Below are 16,621 nucleotides of genomic sequence, written 5' to 3'. Positions count from 1 at the left end.
GTTGACAAATGAGTTTCTCCATTCGTCTAAATAAGATTCCGCACTGTGATTACTTTAGTAGATAAAAATGACGACGCTCCGTTCTCAGAAGCCCACCATCTCATTATAATATAGTTAGAAGCATTAATTTTAATTGACAGATAATTCATTACAATTCTGGGCATACAAAAGCATAAATTGTGTGTGCACGTACAAGCATGTGTGTTTTAAGCAACAACGCGGCGATGTGTTGCCGACACTTCTCAGAGCTGCGGGGGCCCGCATAAGAAAGAGCTGTAGCGAAGCGAATTGCAGAGGTAGCCGAGCTGACTCGCATGTAATTAAAGCTACATGGAACATGTAGCATGAGCCTTCGCTTCTCAGGAGGCCCGAGGTGCGTGATGATGATGCTGATGCCTCTTCTCCGAAGGCAGCAGAACTTCAAACAGCGTTGTCCATATTCTCTCTCTCGGCACGGGGAGAAGGAAAGCTATCAGCCTCACCACACACTGCATCTGCATTCTGGATAATCGCTCAAATGGTTGAGGTTTAAAATCGGACTAAGCCTCCCTATTCTACGTCCTGTGGGTCTATTTGTCCAGGGGCACCCGAGAGGGACCAGCCTCCACTCAACCCTGTAATAAAGGTGAAGAATCAGTGTGTCCAGGAGCGAGGTGATACTATCAATTACACTTCAGATAATGGATTACTCTGTGTTTCCTCTAGATTTACAGCTTTACAAAGCCGACACCGACACAAACACTTAAAGGAAACATGGTGTTCATTTCTTTTAATGACAACCACAAAGGGTGCAGGTTTTGTCACTGCAGTGTATTTTTAGGGGCTTTTGGAAGAATATTTCCAGAGCCTCTCGATATATATAATGTATATATACAAGTCAGAAACGTCTATTTATAGAGATCCACAGGCAGGCTGCAAATGGTCTTCTTGCAGCCTGTAGCGGACCTTTGTCTTGACCTGCAAATACATTAACTGTTAAGCTTTAAAAGTGAAAGCTGATAGCTTAAAGCAAATCCCATTGTGAAAAGTATTTATGATCCTGTTCATGGTTGAGTCCCTCTCACAGTTTACACTGCTGACCGAGACTGTCAAGGGCAGTGGAAGCCAGCAGGCTCATTGTTGGGTACAAGACACCAAACTCCTCACATTTTGAGGACAGTTTTGAGAGTATGGCCAGCTGTGTCTTGTTTTGAAAAGGTTCAAAATTATATTAGTACATATTGTTCATGATAATGTCATGTGAAAATGTCCCATTTGTAAGTTACCCTGAGTGGACCAGAGACCACCTGTTCTACTGTATTTCATCTATCTATTCATTCATGCAATCTATTTATTTATGTAATGTATTGATTTATGTGCTGTATTTACTGACTTACCAAGATCAGCCAAGCTGACCCGGTGCTACTCCTTGTGCTACTGCTTCTTCTATTCCTGGTGCTACTGCTGGTGCTACTCCAGGTGTTACTGCTTGTGCTACTCCAGGTGTTACTGCTGGTGCTACTCCAGGTGTTACTGTTTGTGCTACTCCAGGTGTTACTGCTTGTGCTACTCCAGGTGTTACTGTTTGTGCTACTCCAGGTGTTACTGCTTGTGCTACTCCTGGTGATACTGCTGGTGCTACTCCAGGTGTTACTGTTTGTGCTACTCCAGGTGTTACTGCTTGTGCTACTCCAGGTGTTACTGTTTGTGCTACTCCAGGTGTTACTGCTTGTGCTACTCCTGGTGATACTGCTGGTGCTACTCCAGGTGTTACTGTTTGTGCTACTCCTGGTGATACTGCTGGTGCTACTCCAGGTGTTACTGTTTGTGCTACTCCAGGTGTTACTGCTTGTGCTACTCCTGGTGATACTGCTGGTGCTACTCCAGGTGTTACTGCTTGTGCTACTCCAGGTGTTACAGTTTGTGCTACTCCAGGTGTTACTGCTTGTGCTACTCCTGGTGATACTGCTGGTGCTACTCCTGGTGTTACTGCTGGTGCTACTGCTGGTGCTACTGCTTCTTCTATTCATGGTGCTACTGCTGGTTCTACTCCAGGTGCTACTGCTGGTGCTACTGCTGGTTCTACTCCTGGTTTTACTCCAGGTGTTACTCCTTGTGCTACTCCAGGTGCTTCTACTGGTGCTACTCCTGGTGCTACTCCAGGTGCTACTCCTGGTGATACTGCTGGTGCTACTCCAGGTGCTACTCCTGGTGCTACTGCTGGTGCTACTCCAGGTTCTACTCCTGGTGCTACTACTGGTGCTACTCCTGGTTCTACTCCAGGTGCTACTGCTGGTTCTACTTCAGGTGCTACTGCTGGTGCTACTCCTGGTTTTACTCTAGGTGTTACTGCTTGTGCTACTGCTGGTGCTACTCCAGGTGCTACTCCTGGTGTTACTGCTTGTGCTACTGCTGATGCTACTCCTGGTTCTACTCCTGGTGCTACTGCTGGTGCTACTCCAGGTGCTACTCCTGGTAAAACTGCTGGTGCTACTCCTGGTGTTACTGCTTGTGCTACTGCTGATGCTACTGCTGGTTCTACTCCTGGTGCTACTCCCGGTGCTACTCGCAGGAGAGCGAGTGTTGCCATCTTCACCACCCTGGTATAGATATAGCTGTCTGCTTTTCTCGCGCCCCCCTAATATAATGGAAGGGGAAACACTGTGTTTGCATACAGTAAACCACAAATTGATGGTAGCTGCCGTTGTGTATGATTTGTAGGCCAAAGCCAGTGGTGTATGTTCTTAACAGCTTTTCCACATGTTAAGGAAAAATATTTTTTTTATCTGGCACTGTTTGTGTAGATGTCCAACTGGTGTTGACAGTAAATATAGCCGAACAATACATTCCTCAGCGCGTGCTTTACCCCTCGTTAGGCATGACCGGGACCGGGACGTAGTCTGCGGTAGGACAAACAACAGGCCGCTATTTTCCCGGTGTAGCCAGGGGCACCGGCTGTAGATGCCGCTCAAAAACAGAACATTGTTGTTCCCTTCGCTTGTTTTGCAAACTGTGAAAAAAAGAAGATGTTTTGGACGAGGATACATTTTATATTTTTTTAGATGGACTGGATATTCAGGTTTATTTGAGCCACATATATACGGGTATACGAGTATATATGCCGAAGAGAGGCAGCGAGGGGATTTTATGCCCGGTCGCTCATTTGGAGATAAGCAGAGCCGGAACTGTAGTGTGTGGAGACAAGAGCGAGCTAAAGTTTAGCGGTGAAGTTATCAAGGAAATGACGAGGGGTGCCGGAATGAAGTGACGAGGGGCGCACGTTGGACAGAAGTGGGCCCACAATGCATCTCGGTACATGCTCACATGCCGGCGCGGCTCCGCCAGCAAAAATGTATCAGCTTTCTGGGTCCATGTAGGTCAACTTATTGCTTGAATTGAATACAATTGACCATCTACACTACTTCGACATACACATAAAAAGATGCTGAATCTTCGCCCTAATGTAAATGAGCAGCAAAGAGAAATTAAAACCCATTATTTAAACCGTATGTATGAATTTACATGATATAAACATACAGAGAAAGTAGCTTTCATCTTTTAGTGGCATGGGTGTTTATGGTCAAGATGCTTTGAAGGACAACATCACCACTGCTGATCCAAGATCGGTTCTGGTATCTGCACCAGTCCCGCCTTGAGCAAAACCATCTAAAACCACTGTATACCCACTATGATTTAGACCAAGGGTGGCACTGTCATCTGGGGGTCATCATGAAATCCCCATCTCATCTCACAGTGAGAGGAGAGGACTCTGGCCTGGGATCAAAATGATACCTTCTTTCCCCCTATAATAGCATTGCGATGCTTTGCGCAATAGAGACGAATGGAGTCATTTTCTCTTTGATAACCCTCCATAACTCACTAGCAAACCTCTGAGCTGGGTTCTGAGGACAAGCGCATTAGAGGGACGGTGCTCAAAGTAGATCGGGCTGTTTGAAGGAGGGTGATTAGGTATATGGAAGGGGAAGGGACGGCGTGTGTGTGGGCGGATGGGTGTTGATTATCCGTCTGTAATGTCACGTCTCTGTGCCACCCTCATTGCTATTCAAGGCCATGCCTGGCAAAGGGAATATGATTTTTTTTTGTATTTCCCTCCTCGCTGCTCTGCCTCCCCAGCAGGCATGTGAATGCCCTTAGACTGTGTTGCTGCCTGGCGGCCTCAATGCTCTGGAGTCCAGACACCTGGACGACTTTTTTTAGCAGAGGAGGTGAAAGCAGAGCGCATTCTGTAGAGGAACTCAATTTTTGATTTGATTTTGGACTGCAGTTTATCAATGTGGATGGAGAAGGAGAGAGTATTGTCTAGCCAGATTCCTAAATATTTATATTCAGTAACCTGGTCTAGAGGAGCCCCATCAAGGGTAGAAATGCTAGGGGCAATTAAGTAGATGAAATATATCTTTGTCGAGGTTGATTTTTTGAAAACAACCACAGGCATGTCACACACCACTTCTGCATCTACTTTAAAAACATGTTTCATGAATCAGCTCTCGGTTTCCAGTCCGGCCTCATGACCACTTTTCCTACCTTGTTCCTAACTCCTTTAATCATTTTAATAGCATTGGAAAGACACTATTGCCTATAATGTTCTGGAACAGGACTTGATTTGCTGTGAAACCCGGTCTCGACGGGCATTAGACTCAATAATAATAATAATAATATTAATGCATTTAATTTATATAGCGCTTTTCATAATACTCAAAGACACTTCACATAATTAAAACATCCTAAAAGCTAAAAATAAATAAATAAGAATAGCTAAAATACAGGTAAAACAAATAAATAGGGACTTTTGAGTCGCTCGGACCCTGATAAGAAAGAAAACAAAAACAAACAATCACACATTAAAAGCAGTTCTGATGAACTCAATAATAAACAAGACACACACACACACAGAAACACACACAAACCCCAGTCTCCAGGTCTAAAGACCATGTTTCAAACCTTTACACATGTGCAGACCAGACCTGCAGTGCTCAAACACAAAAGGTGTGCGTTCATGTGATGACAAAAACAAATGGAACTCCTTGTGCTTCACACTCTGCTGACCTTTGTCATTTTTAAGAATTTAATGCATACATGTCTAATTTATGCTGCTAACCGTTTTCAATAATTCAGGATTGATCAACTTTAATCTTCATGTGTACATTATGAGCATCAATTCACATTTAAGAAGGAAAGTAGGACCTTGTATTCAAGAGATTTGTTAAAACTGCTGACCACAATACATTACATTATCCAGGAACTACTCAAAAGATGCATTCATTATCACTTTGTTCATTATTGCTTACCTACATTGTTGTGTACCATATTGCAGTGTTACCACATTCCTAGATGATATTACCAACCACCGATCTGCACAGCTCGTGACAAATGCAAAAAAAAATTACCATCAGATCCTCTGGGCATATTTTTAGAATTAAAAAAAAGAATTTTGCTGGTGCAGAGCAGTGTTTCACAGCGTAGTGCATTGAAAAAGTGTCTCGTATTGATTTGGGAACGTGTTCCAGACAACCTCCTCAAAATAATTGTTTTATTTTTTTTTGCTTTGGACACAATCCCTGCCATATAAATGAGATTCAACTTTAAATAGAACCTGAAATTATTAGATGATATTGTATTTTACTAAATGAGAGAGAGGGAGAGAGAGCGAAAGAGAGAGAGAGAGAACTGCAGGATCAACTGTCTCCAATTGTCATTGTTATATATATACAGTATATATCAATTTATTTAGATTTATTATTTTGTTTCTAATGATGTGTGTTTATGTATATATATAAAAATAAAAAAATCTAAATAAATTGCGTCAAGGATAGATATAGATGAAATGTTGTTGGCGGTTTGATCCCCGGCTCTGCTAGCCCATGTCGATGTGTCTTTGGGCAAGACATTAACCCTAATATTGCTCCTGTAGCTGTGTCTACGGTGTATGAATGTTAGTTACTCCTGATGCGTGTGTGGAATCTTAGCCCCTCCCATCAGTGTATGAATATGTGTAAAAACACATAATCCTGCTCAAAAATGCAAAAAGGAAACCAAATGACAAATGTTAAATTTTTGGCATCATATGAAATGCTAAATTTATAGAATATATTCTTATGACAAAGTGAAATGAAACAAAACATCTCATCTTTTATCTTTAAGCCAAGTGTGTTTCGGAGGCAGAGCAGAGGAAAATAAATTGTTTGCAGTTGTTCAATTACAAGCTCACAATTATCCAGACAGGATAAGTGATACATTGCATTGTGTGACCTTGTGAATCATCATCCCATCTCTCTAGCTGGTGAGGAGGTGACACGTCGCCTGACAGGACAGAACCGGAGCCCCACACAGGGTTCACTCCAGTTAGGAGGGGTCCGCTCTGATGGAGTCCAACTGTCAGCCTCGGCTCGGGGGAAAATACATATTTAATCCCCAAAAATCTTGCAGGGTGCCAGATGAAGGAAACTGAAATCTGTGAAACGCTGTCAAATGCCTTGATAATTGTGTATTTCCATAACGGTGACACAAAGCCCCTCCAGCCAAACCGCTTCCAGCGTTGCGGCGGTGTTTTTACGGGAAAGGTCTGGTAATGAAAACGGAATCAGACTCTGCTCTAAAGAGGGCTGATCACATCAGTCAAAGAGCTTCAAGCGTTGCGTTCTTACCCTTTAGTGTCGATTTGACATTCTTTGATGAATGCAAACAGTTGTGAAACTGAACTGAAAATAAACTCACAATTACTACATGCTTTGAATCTTCTAATAACTCTACAGCGCGCTGTGGCCGACAGCCATTCCTCAAAATCAGTTTAGTGGGATTTGTATTCTTTTAAAAAGGCAGAGCATTAAAATGAGATGTGCTCAGAAATGAAGTTTAAGGAAGCTTTAAAGAGGATGTGAAACTGACTCTGCCTTTATAAAAGAAAAAAGTAATGCAAACCATATCATCATAATTGTAGAGTTGCAAAGCCAGAGACTCCTTTTATTAGACGGACCTGGTTCTGAAGGTGGACATAGAAGCCAATGTCAGGATCCTTGTCTGACCCATTGTGTGTTTACCTCTCTCCCAAGTCTCCTTACCTCATGCGTCTGTCATCCCCTGTTTTGTTTTTGCAATGTGCTCATTGTGTGTGGGTGTGTACTTCCAGACACTGCCCATGGCCACACCCCTGAGCGGTGCACAACTGTGGCCTGTTGGTAAATCACCAGCTCCATATCAACCATGGTCCTCCTGGGTTGTCAGTCTGTTACGTCTTCTGCCCCAGTAGTCTCCACTGCCGCTCCATGAGATTCTCCACTGGCTTGTTACATTTGCTAACTTCCTCTCTCCTTGTCCGTAGAGTACCTGCTTCGTTCTGCCTGCCTCCGGTGTCAAGCCACGGGACTTACACTGTGATCTGCTATGCCTGCCTTCAGTGTCGAGCCACAGGACTCACGCCGCGACCTGCCTACCTTCGGTGTCGAACCACGGGACTCACGGCGCGACCTGCCTGCCTTCGGTGTCGAGCCACGGGACTCACGGCGCAACCTACCTGCCTTTGGTGTCGAGCCACGGACTCACACCGCAACCTGCCTGCCTTTGGTATCGAGCCACGGGACTCACGCCGCGACCTGCCTGCCTTCGAGCCACGGGACTCACGCCTCGACCTGCCTGCCTTCGGTGTCGAGCTACGGGACTATGCTGGAGATGGGGGTAATAGAAGAGTCACACAGTGCCTGGTGTAGCCCCATCCTTCTTGTTGTCAAGAAGGATGGGTCTATACAGTTCTGTGTGGACTATCGCAGGGTGAATGATGTGTCACGGTTCAATGCTTACCCGATGCCCCGGGTCGACAAACTCCTGGACCGACTGGGCACTGCGCGTTTTTTTACGACCCTGGATTTAACCAAGGGCTACTGGTAGATTCCTCTGTCGCCAGAGTCCAAGGAAAAAACGGCCTTCTCCACTCCGTTTGGTTTGTACCAATTCACCACGCTTCCCTTTGGGTTGTTCGGGGCCCAGCCACCTTTCAACGCCTCATGGACCAGGTGCTGCGTCCGCACGCTGCATATGCGGCCGCCTACTTGGATGATGTGATCATCCACAGCACCACCTGGGCGGAGCATGTGCAGCGGGTGGGCTCGGTGCTGGAGTCCCTGAGGCAGGCGGGGCTGACTGCCAACCCATGGAAGTGTGCAGTTGGACGGAGGGAGGTACGGTATCTGGGGTACCACTTGGGCGCCGGGCAGGTGCGCCCTCAGGTAGACAAGACTGCCGCCATCGCTGCCTGCCCACCACCCAAGACAAAAAAAGGCAGTTTTTGGGGCTGGCGGGTTACTACAGGCGCTTCATTAAAAAATTTGCAGAGCTGACCAGCCCGTTGACTGACCTAACCCGGAAAGGTGCCTCAGATCCGGTCCAGTGGACGGAGCAGTGCCAGTTGGTGTTCGAGAAGGTAAAACAAGCTCTCTGTGGGGAACCACTCCTTCACACACCTAACTTTTCTCATCCTTTTACTCTGCAGGCTGATGCGTCGAACAGAGGGCTGGGGGCCGTTTTGTCCCAGCAGGTAGAGGGGGTTGACCGCCCGGTCCTGTACATCAGCCGGAAGCTTTCAGAGAGGGAGGCCAGGTACAGCACGGTGGAGAAGGAGTGCCTGGCCATCCGGTGGGCGGTCGACTCCCTGCGCTACTACCTCCTGGGTACCTCCTAGCTCCTGGCTCATTCACCCTCTGGTCGGACCATGCCCCGCTCCAATGGCTCCACCGCATGAAAGATACCAACGCCCGGATCACTCGGTGGTATCTGGCTTTACAGCCTTTTAATTTCAAGGTGATCCATAGGCCGGGGACGCAGATGGTCGTGGCCGACTTCCTCTCCCGCTCACATGAGGGGGAGGGGGGGGGGGGGGGGTGAGAGTAGGTTAGGACAGACGACACCCTGGCCTAAGACGGGCGGTGGAGGTATGTGGCAGTGGGGTGTGGTTAGACTCAGCTGTAGAGTGGGTGGAGCGGGGGTGTGGTTCAGGGAACAGTGCTGGAATGATGTCTAATCAGTCTCAGCTGGGGCTGAGGGTTAATCAGCCTCAGCTGGGGTTAATCTGTCTGTCTCTTCCCAATAAAGAGCAGGAGGGACTGAGAGGCGAGAGGGAAGAGTCTACGCGTCAACCAGCTGAGGTCCATAGCGCCGCGCTAGCATGCCGCGCTAGCACACGCCGGCCGGCTGCGCACACAGACACCCACCAAGCCCCCTCGTGCACACCACACAACACTACATCATACACTACTCTCTGTCGACCACTTTCACCAAGAAAAACAGACAAAAAACACCATTTACTCACAAAACAACGCTCTCAGCTCCCAACCTCCGTGCTCACGCTCAGAGAGAGAGCGAGAGACAGAGAGAGAGAGAGAGAGAGAGAGAGAGTGGACAGAATGTGGAAGGTGGACTATTGCATGCAATGTTTCAGTCAGTTATTAATAATTTACTTGGAACGCTGACCCTTTTCGATTCTCCTACTGCTCCCTGTGATATTTTCTGAGCTTACCCGAACGTTGTGGGAGAGAAAACATTTTTTGAAATATTCCTGCCAACCTAATGGATTAAGTTCGAAAATGTTTTTGTTAAAGTTCAGTTACTACAAAATGTATAAAGGTTACTGTATATGCCCGCTGGGATTTGTGCTTTATTTTCATGAATAAGCCCCACCCACCTTGGATTTTCTTTTACAATTTTCACCCAGCTCATATATTTCATGTTAACAGAATATAAAGCAGGTTTAATAAATGAAAACAAAAAGCAATTAATTCGATATCAGGCTTTTTAAGCTTGGCGCAAGAAGGAAATCTATACCGGAAACACTGTATATTACGTTACATAATTACATTTTATGCACATCCTAGAGACACAAAAGAAAAGTATGCAACATTTGTTGATTATGAGGACGGTGCAGTTTCTGCGTGTTGATGTAATAATCCAGCAGTATGAGTTGTCCTGGTTGATCGTTTATTCAGTGTTTGCTGAACTGTTGGGTGGGCTTTTGAGAAGATAGTGATATTGTGTCTTCATGTATACTTGCATTGATGATATCATTTACATTCTGCCATCGTGGCACAAAGGTTACACACTGCATATTACGTTCTGTCCTGAGGTAACAAAAGGACAATTATATAGTCCCCTCCTACCAGTGCATAAAGCCAAAATGTGTCATCAATATTACCGTTCTAAAGCTTTGAAACACTTTCAGATTTTCAAGAAATGTGAGTCACACTCACATCACACACGCACACACACACCAGAGCCCATTAATAAACTAAACTAAGCACAACAACTGTAATACCTCAAACGACTAATCGTCTGTGAGGCATGTGGAGAAAAGTCCATTTCTTTTTCCCTCTAAAAATAGTCTTTATTCAAGCAAAATGTCTCGCTGCTTCATTGGATGTTCAACTGAAGCTGCCATTATTTGGCATCTCTACAGTATCTCTTTGAATAAGTGCCCCTGAAGATGAAATATATCTTTGTCAAGGTTGATTTTTTGAGATTTGGAAAACAACCACACACATTTCACACATCTACTTTAAAAACATGTTTCATGCAACAAGCCGGGGTTGTTGTACTTGAATCCACTCTCGGTTTCCAGTCCGGCCTCATGACCACTTTCACATTTTCCTATCTTTTTCCTAACTCCTTCAGTCACTTTAATAGCATTGGAAAGACACTATTGCCTATAATGTTCTTGAACGGGACTCGATTTGCTCTGAAATCCGGTCTCAACGGGCCTTGGACTCAATGATGAACTCAATAATGGGCCCACATTAAATGAGGTGCTGATTCCAGCTTCTAAGCATTAAATCGTCAGACAGGAAGTGTGGGTTTGTAAGTGTAAGCAACAAACCCCAACGAAGCCAACCCGCAACCACCAGCCTTACTGGGAGGGGTTAAAAAAAGTAAAAAAACATGTTCAGGCCCAACTACTCACTCGCCTGAGCCAAGGTCAATGCAGCAGCCAAATGGGGCTGGCAGTGCATCCTCCCAGACTGGACTCAGACCTCGTGAACCACCGAAAAAAGGTCCCGGTTCAGGCCGATGCTTACATCAAGCGGACGGGCTTGCCAAGTGTTATCATCAGTGCCAAATGTCCTGTTCTTTCCCTCGCACCTGCTCCATTTGTCATCAATCCCGTTCATGCTCTCTAACTCTCCCCGTTGTCGCATGCATTCATCACTGTCTCGCTCACTCAAAGTCTTGTTTGTTTCACGTGCCACCGATTCCTTTGTCCCTCCAAAAGGCTCTTCAGAGTCTCAAAACCCTTTAGGACGTCCAAAAGCACATCTGTCAGGGTCACATATTACCATCATCAGTCACAATGTCCCTCAGAGGTTATGTTGCAGAGAAGAACGTGACACACTTTTCAAACACATGACACTTTCTTGTTCTGAGCACATATATTGTCATCGATCCACATTAATAAGTTGAGCTCATTAATGCAACGTGCAACATTATCAAGAATGTGGAGAATATGAGATACTCTGAAAATGTGTTTAAATGAGCTCACCATGTTGATATTTATAGACGGGTTCCTAAATGATCTAAATACTTGGTCCATAATTAAGCTTTCGTGACGTTGTGGCAACATGTTTTCAACTCCCCTGCTGTGTGTGCATCCTCATTTAGTTTGTAAACAGTGAAACCCATCTACGCATCTACGAGTGGATTTTGGCGGCGCCTGTGGACAAAAGCGGTAGTGTTTCCATAAGCACCACTACCTTATGTCGTAAAGACCTGCAGCATTCATATTGCCTTCATAAAACTTCAATTTTTTTCTGCAGCATGGTCTGACTTGCTCAGTCCTGGCTCTGGGTCTCCCGTAGGCCGGCGCCAAAGTTAATACACAGGTTGTCCTGGACGACGTGACCGCTGCTGAGCTGGAGAAGTTCTTGCGAAGCTGCATGCCGTAAATTGTTTTGTGCAATGGGACCAGGTGACAAGTTTTAAGTATAACTATAAATAAATAGCCAATCTTCTTGTTGATGGCCTTGTTTACTTATGCAGGTCATAAGATTAAGGCATCAGATTTAAATAGAAACTGTTTTGTGACCAGTTTAAAGTTCCTTGTCATAACTTTAAGTAGAAATCCCTTCTCAGTTTGAAATGTTACAATCGGGGATCATAATAATTTTATACCATCACGCACTACTTAATATATACATATATATATATATATATATATATATATATATATATATATATATATATGTATATATATATATATGTATATATATTTCTGGTGTGTGTGTGAGTGTGTAGTCCCTTAGGTTTCTCCCAGCCTGATATAAAAATAGCATCATGCATAATTTCCTGCTCCTGCATTACTTTACATAAATCATCTCTCCAATGAGACACGCGGCATCTGCTTCTTCATTAGCTGGTACATTCATGACTCATGAGCAAAGGTAAAAGGTGTGTTCAAGAGAATAAAGCTTTACCTGCCAGAAGATGGTATCTATTGTGCTGCCCAGGAAGCCTTGTCTCGTTTCCGACGACAGGAGCTTGGGTCCAAGGATCGTCATGAACTCTTCGAAATCCACCTGTCCATCACCTGACCCATTGAAGAAAGGGACAGATTATTGATTGGTGGTACGTGCCAATATCAGCATTGTTTGCAACTTTGGTCAAATGTGTTTGCTGGTTGTAAATGACACTTTGATTGTTGAGAGCCAATGCATCCTAAACACCCTCCTCCAATAGCAAACCTATTAAAACTCATCCCAGCGGACTCCTTATCCATCAGATACTCAGATACATAGTTTTTGTCTCTTGGTCTGTGGTGTTAGTTTTGCTTTCTTATCTTGCCGTTCAGGCTCAGCTTTAAACAACATGAACACAATCTCTCTGGTCCTTCATTGGTTTGGAGAGTCGAGGCGAAAAGCCTTCAGCTCAATATGTGTAAGCTGGTCGTTGAGGGGGAATAGAGCAATGAAGGATTGCCAATGAATTCATCCGGCATATAGCATAGACATAATGGAAATCTTTGGGATTGCGAAGTTTTTTCTGCTGTCGTTTTGTTTTTTTCTTCGATGTGTTTGCAGGAACAGAATTTTTTTTTGGCTGAAAGGGAAATAAGGACGCCGTTTATGTCTTTGTCGTTATTATTTAAGACCAGCGAGCACCAAATCGCACTGTTCAATGCAGCATTTACCACTGAGACAAGTGATGAAATAATGAGCTCCGACTGGCTCCATCACACTGGATCAAAGTTTGCAGCTAGTGTATCGTTCACGACACGGAGCGCCTGCTGCGCGTCATTGATTCCAACAGTCCTGTCTCGGGAGCATGCCGGTAGTTGTTGAAGGTGCAAAGCATCAAAACTCTGCAGACAGCAAAGATATCAAACCATGAATCTCCCCTGCAGAGTCTGTATGTTTGGATGAACCAAACCTACACTGAAAGCTCGTGGTGAGGGAATTTCAGAAAGAACTTGAGAATCCAGATCTTTAGGTTATAAAAAATAGGGTGGAATTCAAAGCTGTGACGAATAAAAAAAGTAATAATTATTCTGCGCTAGCTTTTCTCTCGGTTGTCTCACGGCTCTTTAAGTCCCTGTTGAAAACTCATTTTGCTTCCCTCGTCTTCCCACCTGCTCTGTCTGTATCTGCGGATGAGGCTAATACCTTGTCAGAGGAAAGTTAGGGATGCAAGACGACTCAATCTGCCCCTCCCTGCAGTACCACTGCTCCTGCTCTGACTAGCCAGAGGAATAGAGCTGAGAGCCGAGGTCGTCGGGACAGGAGGATGGATGGATGGATTACAGTAGAGATAAGGACGGGCCTTGGTGTACAAGTTCAAGGTTAGACTGGATGGAGTACAAGAAGCTGTGCGTGTACAGGGACCAGGCTACAAAACACAAGTATATAGCTTAAGGCTACACCAAGCGATAACTTTTATATTAAGGGCAAGACTAAATCTTACGTGAAAGGATGTTTTAAAGCACATTTTTTGTATGTTTCAGTCTCACTGTTTTCAGCAAACGACTCCTGGCAAGACAACTGTGTGCTCCTGTACCTAACCAGCACATGAGGTGAATGGTTTTCTCAAGAGGTTGTGGAGCAAAACCAGAGACAAAAAACAAGGGTGGTCAGAAACAAAGGTTACGATATTATAACCCCCGATCTACAAGCACAAGTGGAGCCCTCTGCTGGACTCTTTGGGTAATACTCTCCTCCAATCAGTAACATGCGCTTGTCCACTGACAACACATCGGTATCAGGAAGTATGCAGGACGACAGATCGTTTCAGTAACAAACCCAATCATACAGGTGCCTCCTGAAACATGGCAGTGGAACATGGTGGACTCATAACTTGTGATATTTAGGTTTTTTCAAAAAGGATTCAACAAATATGTAATTTGTGTGAAAACAGGTTTATATTGCTTTTACATTGGTCAAAAAAACGTGTTGGAAAGCTACTTATTACTGCTTATTGATATATAGTTGAATATGATTATTAAACAATGTTGGAGTAATTTTCAATGAATTCTGAGGTAAATATTAGGGTGATTTGGTAGTATCTTAAAAAAAAAGAAAAATACATTACCATGAAATTTTCCAACCTGTAAAATGAAGCATTACCCAATTGAAAGTCTCCATATGACAGGCTCCAGATCCGTGAAAGGAAATAAATGGGTAGATAAAATACATTAAATCGTAATAAATGACTTAAATAACTGTCCATGGCATTCACAGTATTTGTATGTTCTTGGTGATCTAACAACTTGCACCTTAATAATAATGAATGACTATTCTATATTCAGCATCTGGTGGTTTACTGGATGTTGGGTGGTTTTCAGGCTGGTCCATTTGTTAACCGATACGGTTTGTTAGTGTGTGTGCATCAATGTCCCTAAGGTGGGAAAAACATTGACACCTGAATGAAAACACTGCATTTGTATCGCTGAAACCAGAAACTTTTCAATCAAACAGGTCCGACCAGACGACATTACTGAACTGGTGTGCCGATTGGTTTGACATTCTGTAAAACCCAGTTGATGTTGAGTATTTACCAAAGAAAATCAAGGTCAGGGTGGTCCAGTGTGTTCTCATTCCCAGGGCGTCAAATACTGACGTGGTGTCACACCCCTCAGCGTTTGATACCGACTGAGAGCCAGTCTGCTCCGCCAAACCCACAACAGTCCTGTCAGGACTGAGGACTGAGACAAGAACAGAGACAAGGTCTGAGCGGCGCTCGCTGTGTGTGTGTTTGAAGGAGAAAGAGAGCGAGAGAGAGAGAGTGGACAGAATGTGAAAGGTGGACTATTGCACACAATGTTTCTGTCAGTTATCAATAATTTACTTGGAACGCTGACCCTTTTCGACTCTCCCACCCCTACCTGTGATATGTTCTGAGCTTACCCGAACATTGTGGGTCACTACCGCCCACGTAGTGACCTCATTCAAGAGTAGACTTAAGACTTTCCTGTTTGATAATGCTTATAGTTAGGGCTGAATCAGGTTTGCCCTGGTCGAGCCCCTTGATATGATGCTATAGGCTTATAGGCTGCTGGGGGATGTTTTAGGATACACTGAGCACCTATCTCCTCTTCTCTCTTTCCTTATGGATGAATTTACATCTCTCCATTACACCTTATTAACTCTGCTTCCTCCCAGGAGTCGTTGTGACTTCACGTCTCATAGGCTCCATTGGACCTGGAGGTGTCTGATGCCTGGTGGGCCGGCCTCCCGCGTTGGCCCTGCTGATGCGCCCCGCCCCCCCTCCTCTCTACCTCCTTCTGTTTCATGGATTGGAGTTCCATTCATACATTGTCATATTCCTGTAATGTGTTTATGTAACTTTGTAAATGCTGTTCATTCTGTACACATGACATCTATTGCATCTGTCCATCCGGGGAGAGGGATTCTCCTCTGTTGCTCTCCTGAAGGTTTTTTCCCTTTTTTCCCCGTGAAAAGGTTATTTTTGGGGAGTTTTTCCTGATCCGATGTGAGGTCCTGGGACAGGGATGTCGTATGTGTACAGATTGTAAAGCCCTCTGAGGGAAATTTGTAATTTGTGATATTGGGCTATACAAAATAAACTGAATTGAATTGAAAAAAAATTGTATTTACACTTGTGCTCAATGCGGTCACAATGTGCGTCCTTGTGGTCGAGCACTATCCCGTTGCAATGCGATCACCCGGAACAACAAGGTGTAAAAGGGGGGAGCGGTTGCATGTCGGCTCTCATTTTGATGCATCTGCCGTTTGCGACACCTCAAGTTGCTGAGTCACGTTCTGTGTATGTCTTAGTCCAAGCCACCTGCTTTTTGACAAGTCTATTCCTCTGTTATGTCAATACCGAGCATCCTGTTTCAGCTCAAAAAAGAATGATGACTTATTAAAGAAAGATGCGAAATCCTGCTCCGTTTAGCAACAGACTAACACGTCTAATAAAAGAGAAAAGGGGATGAAACTAAATGTTGGTCTCTGTTGGAATTTAGTTGAAACATGCCGACACAGATCCAAAGAAAAGCATGTGTAATCTGTAGTGAAGAAAAGGCTGGTGCAATGCTGCGATCTGGACCAAAGACGAGTGGTCACACCTCCCCATGAAGGGAAGGCAGAGCACAACAGCGATCACACAGATAGGCTTGACAGCAGAGCAGATCACC

General features: G+C 44.6%; 1 protein-coding gene across 1 annotated transcript in view; it reads right to left on the bottom strand.

Annotated features, from left to right (window-relative positions):
- LOC117741526 (calcium-binding protein 8-like) overlaps nucleotides 1–16,621 on the bottom strand; it is a 58,475-nt gene that overhangs the window by 25,376 nt on the left and 16,478 nt on the right. The window contains exon 4 of the mRNA XM_034548613.1: nucleotides 12,447–12,559. Coding sequence (XP_034404504.1) covers nucleotides 12,447–12,559 — 113 coding nt within the window. The remainder of the gene's footprint in view (nucleotides 1–12,446; nucleotides 12,560–16,621) is intronic.

Source organism: Cyclopterus lumpus, chromosome 13 (genome assembly GCF_009769545.1).
Source record: "Cyclopterus lumpus isolate fCycLum1 chromosome 13, fCycLum1.pri, whole genome shotgun sequence".
Classification (NCBI taxonomy): Eukaryota; Metazoa; Chordata; class Actinopteri; order Perciformes; family Cyclopteridae; genus Cyclopterus; species Cyclopterus lumpus.
The sequence above is the reverse complement of the archived record's forward strand: the minus strand, read 5'-3'. Positions and strand labels throughout refer to the sequence as shown.